Source organism: Siniperca chuatsi, linkage group LG13 (assembly GCF_020085105.1).
Source record: "Siniperca chuatsi isolate FFG_IHB_CAS linkage group LG13, ASM2008510v1, whole genome shotgun sequence".
NCBI lineage: Eukaryota > Metazoa > Chordata > Actinopteri > Centrarchiformes > Sinipercidae > Siniperca > Siniperca chuatsi.
In genome coordinates this window covers 2,705,733-2,721,487 of record NC_058054.1, presented here as the reverse complement: position 1 = coordinate 2,721,487, position 15,755 = coordinate 2,705,733, and the positions used below count along the sequence as shown (strand labels likewise).

At 40.0% G+C, this 15,755-nt stretch overlaps 1 protein-coding gene across 2 annotated transcripts in view; it reads right to left on the bottom strand.

Moving 5' to 3' along the window:
- Positions 1–15,755, bottom strand: part of dnaaf11 (dynein axonemal assembly factor 11) — a 38,660-nt gene continuing 22,905 nt past the window's right edge. Inside the window, exons 10-12 of one of the 2 annotated variants that reach the window (XM_044219802.1) lie at positions 13,595–13,690; positions 12,351–12,442; positions 1–604 (exon numbers count right to left, since the gene is read on the bottom strand). In XM_044219802.1, the coding sequence (XP_044075737.1) occupies positions 409–604; positions 12,351–12,442; positions 13,595–13,690 (384 nt within the window). In that variant the 3' untranslated portion in view covers positions 1–408. The remainder of the gene's footprint in view (positions 605–12,350; positions 12,443–13,594; positions 13,691–15,755) is intronic. The other variant, XM_044219803.1, reaches the window with a different exon arrangement.

Genomic DNA, 15,755 nt, shown 5'->3' with positions numbered 1-15,755 from the left:
TGTCGTCAGTGGCTTGTAGGTTTATTGACTCTTTTAGTGAGCTGTGACAGGAAACACAAAGTTATCCAGAGGTCCAGTTAATTCTAAAAGCTTTACTTGTTTGTAATACTATGAAAGTAACTGGTATTATCTTTCAAACACCTCTGAAAGACGTCTCAAATTTCTATCTCTCAGCAGTTTCACAGTGTTAGCGCCATTAGCAACTTGGTTGACTGATTTTGGGTGATTCTGATTCAGTCTATTTACCCCCATAAATTATTTGTTTAATACAGCCATTCAAAGCTCCCCAGTTGTCTGCACCTTTTACTTGAAAGGTTACAGGATCAAACACTCTGAAACGAGGCTTAGAGAACAGTTGCGTCCCTCCTTAGTGGTCAATGTTATTTCTTTCTATTTCAATGTTAAGTCTCATATCAATGGGGGGACATCAGGGTTGTCCACAAACCCTTCAGAGAAGCTGCTGTGGCCTGTGGCGGCAGGTGGAGCCATCCTGGACATTTCTAGCGGACCTTCTTTGGCGCTCTGCCGCGGTACGATGTTGGCAAGGTCAATGGCTGTGTGCCTGCTGGGGTCCACCTCCAGCCTCTGAGGAACATTGTCTTTTCTGTAGAGTGAAAACATCAGGGAATGAGAAAAGTCAGAGGCTATAACAGCTTTTTCTTCTTTTATGACTGATGTAAGCAAAGCAGCACTCATGTACGTGTCGGAATAGAATAAAATAATAAATGAAGTGACCAGTGTATCATTGTGCACAAACCACGGCCACTTCCCAAACAAAAAAAGAAGTTTAACCCATTGTGTGAGATAACTGGTAATGTAGCCCGAAGCCTCAGTATTGTTGCTATGGTTGCCTGCAGTTTAAAAGGTACCCTGTATAGGTTTTGAGCACAAGTGGTGAAGTGGTGCAGTGTTTGGCGTCATGTTTTGGTGAGAAACACAAAATGTAAACATGTAACTGTAAGATAATCGTAACTAAAAGGTCCATTTACTAGCCTTTTCCTGAGCTTTTAACCGCATCTCACGGTCTTCATCAGCTGATGGCGTTTTAAAAACTCCATTAAAACTCTGTCCGCTGTTTAGCACCTTAAGATGCAGTTGAAAGTCCTGGAAAAAGCTAATACTATTTAACTTCCATGCTCCTTGAATCTGTTTGTTTACAAGAAAAGTCCCCCAGGTACCTTGAGCTCTGATTCAGAGCAGGGATTTCACTGGCGCTATACTGGTATACACTGATGTGTGCTTTAAATGGACACCAGCCAGCCAATCAGAAACAAGTAGTTTCAGTGGCCTTGGTATAAAAAAAACAACAACAAACTGTTCACAAAGCCACATCCTGCACGCACCAATTTAATTCCCCACAGGAAAACTAAATGTGATAATATCTACCTTCTATCTAATCTAATTTAATTTAATCGAACCTGGTAATCACTGAAGTGACACACAGGTCAAGTGCAAAAGGGTTAACAGACACCAAATGACTTTAATGTCAAAGTAAAATAAATCCCTTGTCCCTTGGTGCAGAGATGTCAAAGTGTCAATATGGGACCTGATATATACGGTACAACGGCAGGATGTGCAGTTAACCCCCCAGACTATAAATATGCTTATATGCATTCCAGTTTAGGTGCTATTTTACATAAAGCTTCATACCTACGCAAACTGGGCTCCTGTGGAGCTGTGAAATAACAAATTACCTGATGTCATATACAGCATGTTTAATATCTCAAAGACGTCAGTTCTGTTTGGGTTCCCTTTAGAAGATGTTTGGGACGTTATGAATATCTGATGTAAGCACACTGAAAAAATAAATAAAAAATGCAGATCTTGTCATTTAAAATATAATTTTAGATCAGAGAAAAATGCCACTTTGGGCTGCGTTTTGAATACTTTAGTACCAACTGAAATGTGTCCGCAGCACAGAGCATCAAAGACGTTAACATCAAATGTCTGGTCAAATAAATAATCTCATTTACTCAGATATTTCCTGATTTAAATGATCATTTTGCCAGTTTTAGACTGTATGTCATTTAGACAACGTTCTTGTACTGATGCTTGTGATTCAACAATATTAAACATTGAACTTCTTTTTTTACATCATAAAAAGAGTTTGTTTGTTTGGAAAAACATGCTTATATTTCTCAAAGTAAGGTATCAAAAAATACTGCCTAGTCTTCTCAAGTAATGACTAATGAGAGTCATCTGTCTTCCTCTGCTGCTGATGAACCAGTTAAACAGAATCAATCAATTCCCTTTAAAACGTTTTTTGTTTTTTCTTCACCCGTTAAATCAAGCCACCAGAAAACAACCAAAAGAAGTCTGTTGAGAGAGACAAGTCAAAAGATCTCATCTTGTTTGGAAATGTTTCTTTTTTTAATCACTTGCTTTAACAATAATAAGATTTTAAAAGCTGAGATGAACTGACTTCATGCAGACATGTTTTGCAGTTGAGTTCAGTGTGACCTGTTCCTGAGTAGAAGAACATCCATAAATTCATCTCCGGGGGGAAGACGCTCCATCTTACCACACAGTCTATTACCATTAAGCCAAATTGATCCCACTTCTCCTCTGAACTCATCACTTTCATCCCACAACAATGAAGTAATCCCATTTACCAATTAATCAATTTATAATGTTTAAACCTCAGGCCCCCGGCCACACAGCCAGATGAGCTGCGAGTGGTGAATGATTTTAAAATCATCTCCGGGGATTCTGTGATTACTGAATGTGTGTGTGTAGGCTGAGATAATGTCAAGTTAACCATGTAAGGTATGTGACAGTGTGGGACTGGAGGTTTGGCATTTTTACCTTTAATGTACATATACAGGCAGGAAAGGGGGTATGGTATGAATCTTAACCACTGAGCCACCTGAACGCACCGAACACGAGATCAACTTTTTATCATATAATTTGCAATACTTTTGTGAATATCATAATGTAATGTTATGGAGTTAAAATTTGTCCATTTACTGTAGAAAAATGTCCGAGTGACACTGATCAGAATAAAGAAGAAAACTAATGGTAACTTGTCTTCGACGTGGCTCAACAGTAAGTCAAAGCCAGACAGAGTCTGCAGCCATGCTAGCAGCTCTGTGAGGCTGCAGCTAAATGTCAATGTCAACATGCTCACAATGACAATGCTAACACACTGATGCTAAGCAGGTATAACGTTTAACATGTTCATCATCTGTGTTTAATGTGTTAGCATGCTAACAGTTGCTAATTAGCAGCAAACACCAAAGTCATTAGGAATGATTGTCTGGGTACCATGAGTTTCTGTACAAAATTTCACAGCAATCTATTTAATAGTTGAGATATTTCAGTCCTCACCAAAGTCGTGGACCAACTGACATCTGAGCTGTGCCGCCAGCATGGCTAACTAGGGGTCCTCGTCTCTTCTTCCAAATTTCTGGACTCGATTCAAAATACACCCACAGAAAACCAATCTAAACCCGGCGTACATGAATTCCTGTTCAATATGTCAGGGATAATTAGATCTGATCCAAAATGCAGTAGATCCAAACACGATTTGGCCGAGGCAAAGCTCGGCTCCCGTGTCAGGTCTCAGTTACCGGGGACTGAGTGGACCCGTGAAAACCTCTAGCAACAACACACAGTGCACTTCAAGTAAAATAACATATTGGAAAACATGGTAAATATGGCTGTGCAAGAAGGTAAAAGTTTAAATATGTGCAGGTAATGGTGTGCAAAGTGATTATATATATATATATATATATAATGATACATGATGAAGAATAAGTCGATAAGGACATGAGAATAAAGGAGAAAAGGTGGAAAAGTGTTGTGTAAGTATATTAAGAGTCCAAACAGTTTAAACTTAGCTATAATTAAATAAGCCAAACATAGTAATTACAGAGTATGTAGTAGCAGCAGCACACGGCTGCGCCTGGAAAGCTCGAAGTTCTTTGCTGGTGAAATGGAAATAATTTGCATCTGAATGTGCAAACACACAGTAACATGTTGATGCTATTCCACGTTTATCTAATGGACTCTCCTGAGTATCTAATAATATCATACGATGGACCGCCACAATCACAAGCACTGCAGTAACAAAATGAAACAACGGATTTTCATCTGGTTTTTGGATAACACACTGTCTCGCTATCTAAACACCTGAAAAGACGTTAACAAAAGTTAGTTGTTGTCAATTGTTGGTGCAGTTAGTCGAGTAGTTGACTTCAAGGGAGGCTGATATTTAAATCCCAAGGATATTCAGCATGCTGTGATATAAAAAAGAAAGGCAGCAAATCTTCACATTGGAGAAGCTGGAATTGGAGATTTGGCTTTAAAAAATTACTTGATTGTCAAAATTGATGCAGATTAATCGGTAGATCAACTAATCGTTGCAGCTGTACTGGAAATTAGTGGCTTATCAATTCAACTAACTAAACTCCACCTAAAACAATTGTGCCAGGCCTTTGCCTCTATGTCCAATATAATTACAACCAGATAACATAGTTCCAATGAAAGCATTAGTTATATTTGTCTTGACTTGATATTGACTTAAAGGTGGTTCAATTTAAATATACTGAGCCTTAAGTATTTGTAACCAACACAGGACTCTCTCACAGAACAATTTAATGACCCTACAGGTTTATGTTACGGCCACCGGCTTTAATTATTTCAACTTTGTCAACTTCGTCAGTTGGTGGATTGCTCTGAAACTACAACACCCATTAGCCTCGGTCGCTGTTGCTATGGAGAAGAAGCCAGTCAGAGGTGTGAATCAGAGCAGTAGCAAATTCAAAACGCTTTGTCATTGATGTGGGGGACAGAACATGGCACCATAGTGGCCAAATTCATACAAACTTTACAGAGAATGAGAAAGTGAATAAATTTGAGCTGCAGATTGTAAAATCAGTGTAATGGCTATCTTTCGCCTGCTGTTATCGGTGCATTTAGCAGAATTTTAAGCTCCGTGATTGTGTCTTACCAAAATGCACCTTGAGAGTAATAGTGAACTTCTCACCTTACATTTTTATCTACATGGACGTGTACATTTGATTATTTTTTTAAATCAAAAGATATTTTCTTTTGTACTGATGATTAAACTAGGAGAGCTTCGTGTCCACCAAAGCAGTAGAAGTACTCCAACAGTCACTCACCTGATATTGTCTCTGAGAAAATTAACAGGACTGAAATAGCTCCTAAAGTACAGAGAACATGACCTGAGTGTCCTCAGTGGCAGATACGGCCCTGAGTAAACACAATGCTGATGTAAGAGTAGGTCTCATGAATGTCTGCAGAAACTGTGACTAAGCTTTTATCATGACTAGGCTCCTGTAAGATTATCACTGTCAGTTCAGTGATGGAGACCTGCAGTAATGGAGTTGTAATCAGCTGCAGTAACAACATCAGCAGGTTCTGTTTAGTGTCTGCAGCCACCGATCCACGGAGGATTAGGTCTGGAGTGGATGTGATTCACATTTAGATAAGAACCAGACAAAACAAATCACATGGACTAAAGGAGAAAAGGTTGATGTCATGTTCTGCATGGCCTGATGGAGCGATGTGATGATACTACTCTCTGTTTATCAGTCGCACTTCCTGATTGTCCCCTGAGCTGCCAGCCCACTACTGTAAGGTGTACATGTATTCATGTCACAAAGAGGTGGACACAAGAAGCTTTCAAAACTATTTCTTATTTAAACTGTATGTTAAATGGCAATTTTATATACAGTATGAGATATTATTGGCTGATATTACAACTGATAGATTGGTATGTATTGGTTTATGTCGGTTTGGAACCAGGCAAAGACAATTGTGAAAAGTGTCCAAGGTGACGTCCTCAAATTTTTGCTTTTTTTGTTGTTTTTTTTTTACAATATTTAGTTTACAGAGGTATAAAACTGAATTGAATTAATTAATTGAGGAATCCTTTGTTTGCTGCTTTTCCCTCCTTTTTAAAAGGCTTTGGTTATTTGGTTATTTGGTTAATCAGAAATACTTTATTGATCCCCGAGGGGAAACTCTTTAGTTACAGATTCTCTGCTTAATTAGGATAAATTAAAAAACACAAGCTACTGTATATAGAAAATGTGGCAAAGATGGTGAATTTGTAAAATGTTTCAACTCTGAAATTGAAAACAGTGTATAAACAACAATTTCAACCATTTTTCTTCTTATTTATTTCGCTGCACATTACTGTCTCACACAAACATTTGAGGGTCACAGTAATTTTCTCTACATCATCTGGGTTGTGACTATTGTTAAACCTATATCATTTTTTTGGTACCCATCAAAATGTGTTCATGTGCCACCCTCGTAGCCAGATGGTTTATGGGAACACCAGATAACTGCAACGCAACCGGGGGACATTTGATGCATGTCACACCCCCTTCTCTCTCTTCCACTGATATCTTAAATATCTTAACTGTTGCAGAGTATCAAAACTGTCAAGTTCTTAAAGTTGGCATCTAATATCAGATTCGTAATCTTAACTATCTTTCATCAGATATTTCTCAAAGCAAGGTATCAAAGAGTTTAGTTTCAAAACCAAAACTCAGGTATCGTGTTGGCAACAATATTAAAAACAGTACCGAGCCCTAGCTTTAGGTGTGATCAGTGATTTCTTTTCATTTTGCTGATCTTGGAACACTACGTGGTTGTTCCCATCCCATCGGGGAGCCTGGTCTAAGTTTAGCTTAAGAGGCAGGTAAAACTAATTGTCAGCACTTATGCGAGATGGATGGAGTCATTAGTCCAGGGCTCCTCTACTAATGCCCTCTCTGGTTAGGAAGTCCAAAACGGTTCCCTGTAATGGGTCACCCAAGGCAAAGGCCCGCTGGTCCTGATACTTCACAGGTAATGAGGTCTGTGGAGCCTCAACAGAGGAGCAAAGTCTCTGCCATTCACACCTTATTATCAGACAGAGAACATGTTGTAATGAATGAGCTGGAGACCGATAACTGCGGATGGTGCAATATTGATTAAGTCATTTGTTGTTAAGTTTGCAGCCTGGCTGATGTAGGGGTCAGGAGGCGGGGAGGACGGAGGGGGTCAGGGGTTAGAGGATGAACACGGTGGTTATTCTTTTGTAAACAAAGATAATCAAATCAGTCCTGAAGGACACGATCAATGGGTCAATTTGTTATGGGTAGAGTTGACTGCAGAGGTTGTAGGACCGGCCCTAGCCTTTTTGTGGCCCTAAAGAGGCTGTGATAGACCCCCAAATATGCAAAATGTGCAATTAACTAATTATTCAAAGAAAAAATAAACTAGTAAAACCTTAAGGATAACTCAGGTTTATTACAACTTGTTTTTTATTTTTATTTCTATCGGTTAAAACTACATTGTAACGACCAAGTTAATAGCTGAGGTCCGGGAACACAGTGAGATTAATAAAAAGAAGTATAGCTGAAACAATTAATCAATAAGTTGATTGACAGAAAATTAAATGGTAACTATTTTGATAAGCGATTAATCGTTTCATCAGGCATAAATGCTGGTTGTGGCGTCTCAAATACGAGAATTTGCAGCTTTCCCGTCATATGTGATAGTTAACTGAAACCTTGGGGATTTTGGTGTGTTTCAAAGAATTCATCTTGGGCATCTGGGAAGTTGTGATGTGCAATTTTCACTATTTTGCAGACATTTGATAGAATAAATGATAAATTGTTTAATCAAGAAAACAATCAGTAGATTCGTTATGACCATAAAATGCGACAGTTTGGAAAAAAGTAAAATTATTGCCTAAACTGTCCATCACAGTTTAGAGACCGACTTCCTCAACTTCGACCTGCTGTACTCACTATAGTTGTGTGCAAACAGTTTTCCTGTACAGCGAGTGATTATTTGCACCATTTCGACTTCTAAATAAAGACAAGACATATAAACAAGACATCTAAAGAACTTTTAATTGACATTTTTCAGTATTTTTATATTTGATAGACTTAATGATTCATGATTAATTGCTTTCATGAAAAAAACAAACAAAAAACAGATTAACTGATCATGAAAATAATCATTATTTGCAGCCCAAGTCTTTAAACCTGCTCAGTACTTCTGGATCCCAGTGCTGCAGGAAATGTAAGCCCACTGACTTAATATAATGAGACAGATTTTGCTTTGCAGTTGACCCTGACCATCATCTCAGGCGACATGAGCTGTGGGTTTTAGATAATGTTTGATATTCCATTTCATGATACAATTCACACATTGCCCTGCTTTGTATCATCAAGCAAACCTAATCATGGCCTTCAGATCCATTTCCATCCATGCCAGAGGCTGAATATGGAGGTGGTGGGTATGCCTGAGGTCAAAGGTCACCCCTTATCATGTCAAAATGATGCAATAACTCAGCAGCCGGCAGTGCCGCTCACCTGTCACCTTGCCGTGGTGCAGGAGCGGCTTAGCATTTTTATCTGCTGTTTAATTTGAGGGTACAGGATTGCACTGGGGCTCTATACTGTTTGATGGGGCCAGCTGAAGGACAAGAAGCGGTTCCTGGTCATAAAATGATAATGATGACGAGTGCACCTCCAGGCAAGGAGAGGAAACAGAGCTCAGTCAAACAGCACTGTGGACTAATGTGGCCATTAAAGTGTTACGGCCACGCCGGAACCTGAGGCGTTTCTGTGTGTTGTCCCCTGTTGGTCCCGCTCCTTGTGTATGTATGTATGTATGTATGTGTGTGTGTGTGTGTGTGTGTGTGTGTGTGTGTGAGTGCTGGCGGGGCGCGGCCCCGGGACTCTCGCAACGATACACCTGCATCTCATCCACGCCGACACACCTGCATTCCATCGTCCTGCCAACTGCACCCTGCAGTATATCAACCCCGGTCTTCAGTCCACTTGTCGCCAGATTGTTGTTTAAACCTCCACAGTAGTACACGGCTCCGGCTCCCAGACCCAGACCCAGACCCAGACCCAGACCCAGAATCTTTGTCGCTTGCTCTGTTAGTTTTGCTAACCTCTGTTTGTTGTGCCCAGGATCATCACCTACCTGTCAGTTTGCCTCGCTCCGCTACACCGCCTACCTGCCTCCTGGTCAACCCAGCTGTCTATGCTGCCTGTCTCTGCTCTGCCTGGTCCTCACTACCTCCCCGCTCCCGTCACCGGTTCTGGACCCTGGATTCAGCTCAAACTCCGGTGGCACCATCAGCTGGTCTCTTTCCGCAAACCTCTCCACTCAGTAACTGGACAATAAAACCCCTTTGCCTAAATCTAACTTCTGAGTTTGCACTTGAGTCCACTTTCGTAGATCGTAACATTAAGAGGAGAAGATGCTCTGCTCTGAGCTAACCTAAACTAAACCTCACTGAGCCGGTCGTCATGGTTTAGTCTACTCCACAGAGGAAGAGGTACTGTAAATAATTTGTTAGTGTTGTGTCAAGAAGTCTTACTCTTTTAAAAAGTGGGAAAATACAGTATGTCCTATTTATGTTCTTTTGGATAATGTCACATGTACCCAATGCAAACTGAGCAGACATACTCACTTTTGCAGAGCTATAGACCATTTCTGTTATAGGTTATAATAACATATTCTGTAAACTTTCAAATAGTGGCCAGGGCATTTATTTTAAACAGGCTTATATTAGAGACAGGCCTTTGTTCTAATTATCTAATTAGAGTATATTAAGTACATTTTATTGCTAAAATATCGAGTGTGAAAGTTAATTCTTGACTGTGAAAATAGCAGTTGACAAATGACTAGCTTTGTCCAGAGCTTTTGACAACTGAGCCGACTCCATCCCCTGATGAAGACTGTGAGATGCAGGTTAAAGTTCTGGGGGGAAAAGCTACTAAGTGGGCCTTGAGTTACGATTGTTTTGTCAAACTATTTGCAAAGTCAAGAATTTAACTTTCACTCAATATTTTAATCGTTTTTCAGTAAAACATCTCCCTGTTTTACTCTTTGCTCCTGTTTAAATTTGCTGTTTATCCAAAACTCAACACTTCCATGTTTACCTGTTGTCTTGGTAAATTCAGGATAATGTACATTTCCACAGCACTAGTTTGATCAGTACAACAATATTTCACTCTGGACCAAAGTGGTGGACTGACAGACCCACAGTGCAAGTGTGGCTAACAATACAGCATGAATTAAAAATCAATAGCAGTAATCCTAAGTATACATTTGTAGAAAATATACAACATGCAAAAAGACTAGTATGGTCCTGTAAGGCCACATTAATATCGCTGCTACCAGTCCTGCGTGACTTAAATCTGTTTTCTTCTTGGATTCAAAGTTTCATTGCCCATCTTGGCCACATGTATTACAGATTTAGATCAAAGACATGTGAGCTGAATACAACTTTTAGACAAGCTGTATTTGGATGGAGAACGGCCAACAAGAATTAAACCAAATAACAATTTACGTTGTGGCTCAGGTGAAGTCTCGCATTGTAACTGAAATGCGGTTACATGGGAAAGGGGGGGGGGGGGAAATCTGTATCAGTGATGCAGAACTATTACATACCCAAATATGTGATGGGTCACATTCAAGAATAGATATGAATCCTCACACCACAAAAAAAAAAAAAAAAAAAAACCAAACAGCAGCTGGAGCCTGAGTGCCTGAAGCTAGGAGTTAAAGACTTGTTCAGCTGAGTATTTTACTATATGTGAGATACTGCGTGAGTATCATCCCAGTGTGATGCTGCAGTTCTGGTCAAGGTTATCTGTGGCCAGTACATGGTCATTAGCAGGGAGAGCGCTATCATCAACACTGCTGATAAAATGAATCATGCTGAGCGTTTAAAATACAACAGGCATCTGTAATTAGGACAACAGGGACCTCATAAGCCAGAGGCATTTGAATGTGCATATTCAACTCAAGGCGACGCAACGACTAACACCACGGCCAACCGAGACCAACACTTGACTCTGATAAATTCATATAAACACACAGACCATCCAGCAGCCCGCAGGCCAGCTCTGCTGCTAGTCGCTCTTTATTCCTCATTAATATTACAATTGTATTAGTTAATATTTTATCTTCTGTTACCACCAGAAACAGCCATGTAAATATAACAGTATTTGTATTACTTCAAAATTCAAACATTACCTTAGTTTAAGAGTATTTACTGAGAGTTTTAAAGGTCTCTTTCTCACCCAAGGTATGGTTAAGTTGGTCCAAATCAAGGAAAAAATAATCAATTGTGGCATGGTAGTTTGTGTTCACACTGACGAATTAAAAAAAGAACCAAGAGGCATGAAGTAGTATGGACTGACAGGAAACTCATTCATTACAGTTTGTGATGTCATCAAGGACCCATGTGGGGAAATCAAAATCTGGTGACGCGCAGCAGGTCATGCAGCACATTACTGAAACCTGATGTGCTCATTTATTTTCTTTGGTATCACAAAGAGCTCACAGAGAAATGATTCATTAGCAGGATTAGTGGTTAGTACTCAAAATCTCAAACACTGACAGCATAGTATTGTTATTTTGAGACGTCAATTGACATGCATAGCACACACTGGACGCACCATATAGACAGAAAAAGTAGTCGAGGTACAATAGTGTTTCATTTATTTTACATTAAAAACAAAAGATGAGTCTTTCAATGTGTTTGATACGCTACCAGTCTTGAAAAGTCAAATCAGAAAATGAATCGGGGCGAACTGAACCCTGTTAAGTGGGTCTTCACCTTGCCCAAACATGTCTGTCGCTGCGGCAAAAGAAGCTAAAGTCAGCTCACTTCAACGGTCAGTTGATTTGGATGTTTCAGGGAAAGCAACCTAAAAACAAAGGTCTTAACATTACCTTCGTTTACATTACTAGTCATGTAGCGTCAAGCAGGCTCCTGCATCAAGTACAAGTGTGCCTGTGGTTAGCTCAGGCGTAATACAGCAGGAGATGACCAAACTTTTATTAGTTATGTAAACCAAAATATATAAAGTATATACCAGAGTTTGTTTAATGGAAATAAGAGGTTGCTCCAGTAAGTGTATTTGTATTATTGTACTTTTGGCATCAGCCCCTTTGTGTTTTTCTTCTATTTCCTTGGACACTGCTGTTATTTTTAGGTTTAAGTCTTTATGTTCATTGTTTTATGTGTATTTTTGTGGGGGTTTTTATCAGTTTATTATTGCAATATATTTTCTTTTTAAACATGCTTGCTTACATTGTCAAAAATATTGTATCATATTATAAAGAAATTAAAATCAAGAATAAAGGAAAGAAAGCAGCCATGTGAGAAAGACATTAACATAACAAGCTGAGGGCAAAATATGAAAATACTTGTTAGGTTGGTTTGGAATGAGATTTAGATGCTGGGGATGAGTGATAATGAAGCTAACTTGTTAATTTTCCTTCCTGTCCACGCATTATAAGGACGTCTGTATCATCAGCTTTGCAGCTGCAGTGGGTGTGGAGAATATCTTTACCTTTCATTGTGGTCAGGCGATTTGCTGTGTCTGGTTTGAGACGCTCTGGGCGGACGTGGGATGGTCTTTGTCACTTTGATTTCACCTTCAGCCTAAAAAGACACATCAAAGTAAAAAATGTGTTTACTCGTACTCTCTATAAACAGCTTCCACACTTTCATTTCTGAACTGTTTACTGGCGCAGGATGTATCAGAAGCCATATGGAGGATTAATAGTAGCAGTGACTCTGCAGTATCAGCACCCGTGTCCCTTTATAGACGCTATAAAGAGTTCCTTCATTACACCTCAGAGTACAAAATGCCTGATCCTCATTGGCAGGAGCAAAACAATCACAAAAAAACAGCCTAAAGTTCATCAGTAAAGTCATAATTTAACAGAGTTAATGAGACCTCTAAAGTTTTTCTTCAAAGACAATTATTAGGTTTTGATTCACATTTCATCATGTGATTCTATTTCTTCTCTGACGTCGCCTCCTACAGGATGCAAATTACAGACAAAACGCTAAACCTCCAAAAAGCTCCAATGTTGAGAAACTGCATTAACGCACAGCAAAACCTTTTCCTAGATAAATACAATACATGTTAGAATATAATAAGGCAGGGCCATGACCGAGTTTAAGACTTGTTTTGCAGACTACAACTGTTTTAAATTTGTGTCTGCAGAGTGTTTAGAAGGGAGGAACTGACACACAGATCTAAGAGCCTGGAGATTACCGTTGGATGGAAAATGAGGGCTAGATGCAACAAATGTCCCCAGTCGGACTCAAACCGTGGACGTTGCGGTCGATGGTTGACGTTGTAACCTCTAAGCCAAGGGGGCACCTCATAAACTGTGGTGGTGAGCAAACAAAAATTTTGATTTGATGAGGAGTGCTAGAAGAAATGTCAGGGGATCACCAAAGTGATAAGAATTCATCCTCTGTGGAGCATGTCTGCACCACATTTCATGGCAATAAAAGTGGTAGTCGTAGTTGATAGTTAACTCTGAACTAAAGTGTTGGAGCACCAGATTGACACGACCATTTTTAGATTCATGTTGCTAAAATTTCCGTTTGTATCTGCAGAAAAGCACAAAATAACCCTCAACAAACTGAAAAACTAATTCACAAAGAAATCCTCAGAAAAGGAAAAAGTACTTTGGCTCTGGAGAGTTTGACACGTGCACTCCTCAGTTCTTCTGTTGCAGTTCCCTGTACCTGGTTCAGGCGTACATGTGTTCCAGCCTGATGTGTAACTGTACGTACCCTCGGCATGGTGAGGACCAGGTGTCCGGTGGTTTGGGACCTCTGAGCTGTCGAGCTGTCAGGCTTTACTTCAGCAGGCAGAACCATCTGAAATATCTGCAGAGTAAATTATTCATAACTTTAATTAGCAAGATTAATGCGCTGATCTGGCACCGCCGCTGTCCCAATGTGTCAAATGACTTTAATCATTAGTGGGCCTTTTTATAGGTACACTTTCCAGAAAAGACGTGGGAGAGTGACCAGAATAGCTCCAACTGAGAACAGTGGCAATCAATCACTGGAGCGAAGTCCTATGAAATCCAAAATGATCCCGGTGGGAGGAAAATGGGCATAAAACTAGACTTTCATTTTTCAACATACATTTATTTCATTCTTAAGGGGGAATTTAGGGGAAACCATGCTAACAGCAGGCAGAGAAGAAGGAAAACTCCAGCCGTCGTCTAACTCCTCTGCAGGCCCTGCAGCTGTCGGATGTGGCCGATTTGATATACACACCTCACAGATGACTCCTCCAGTCAATTTCCCCTGCTCGTCTAAATTAGTTCATATTTAGAAGGAATTTTAAAGGCCTGAGTTGATGTATCACTGCGTAAATCACACCACCCGTCCAATCAGGCTGACCCCTGGCATAAAACAACCATCCATAAATACGCAAACAGCTTGAAGTGGAGCCATGACATTCAGGACTCTGGCAGCGAGGGCTGAAGAACTCCACACCTGCAGGGTTCTGTATTTATAATTTGTTTGCTGGAGGTTGGAGACAGGAACAAAAAAAAATTACACCTCTTGGATTTATGTGTGGCCAAACAGCTGTTTAATCAGGCTTTAAGGTCGCTGTGGTCTGTGAGAGATTAAAATCTTCCACATATTTCCTCGGTGCTACTGAGGGAAATATGGCGTACTGGACACCTGGGGTCAGATTTATGAACGATGCGTAAGCAGAAAAACCATGCATACGCCGTTTCTCACACATTAACTAGTATTTATAAAAGGAGAATGTGCGGTGAGGACGTGTCACCTCACGCTGACTTCAGACCCACGCACATACAGTTTTCTAGAGCCAGCTGCAGGTGATATGATGAGGTGGACATGAAATATAAGGTGAGAGACGTAACCTCAGAGTAAAACATTGTTTAGGTTGTTTACCAATTTCACTGACTGTATTATTGTTTTTGTGTCTACACAGTGTTCTGTTAAATTTCAATCAAAGGCTCATTAACAGGCATTTTAAATCATTGGTTATGATGCATTTGATCATTCTTTTTACTTACATTGGAGCCATTATGTCCCCATCAATCATCTTTTAATTTGATCCTGAAGTGTGGAGGACTTTGTAAAGTCTGTTTCAATTTGAGCTCTATAAATGAATCATTGATCATCCTTCTGACGTTTAATGGTGATGATGATTAAGATATCCCTGCAATGATGGTTTATAGGTACATGTGATGAATTAGTGGTATGGGGGCACTATAAATAGCCCCAGCTGTGCTTAATGACAGCTGTTCTGTTGGAGAACCTGGCTGACGCAACACAATCGGTAAAACTGCACTTCTACTTTGCTGTTCTTCACACTGACAGGTTTAATGAGAGGTGGAGCAGGCACATCCATTTGCAAACAAGTGATTCAGGGAGCATTATACGTCCATTTATAGCTTTATAAATCTGACGAAAAGAACGCGTCTGCATATTACTGGCTTTGTGCGTACACACAGTTTTAGTCTGTGCGTCTGTGTGTGTCAGAGTTTGATGCATCTGGCCCCGGGAGGTAAACTCTGTGGTTACGATGACATGCAGAACTGAGCCTCCCTTCACAATAAACCAGTCAGACTTCAGAAGATCTCATGCAGAGCGGGAAATGAACACCTGACAAAAGATAAATACTGCTCAACTTTCGCTGACACTGAATCTTCCACTTTTGGCAGGAAACTCAGGTGATTACAGGTCGTATTTTATTTATTCTAACACTTCGGTTGATCAATTTTGGATTTACAAGAGAAAGACTCTTGCACTAGACAGCTGCCATTTTGGAAAAAATAGTCTTAAGTTCACAGCCGGGAAATGACTTCACAGCAGGTGTAATAAAGTCTCTCCATAAATTAATCAGTAAGTCAGAAACAGGTTTGATGATCCAGTCAACCGCACACAGGACTCAAGCACAGAG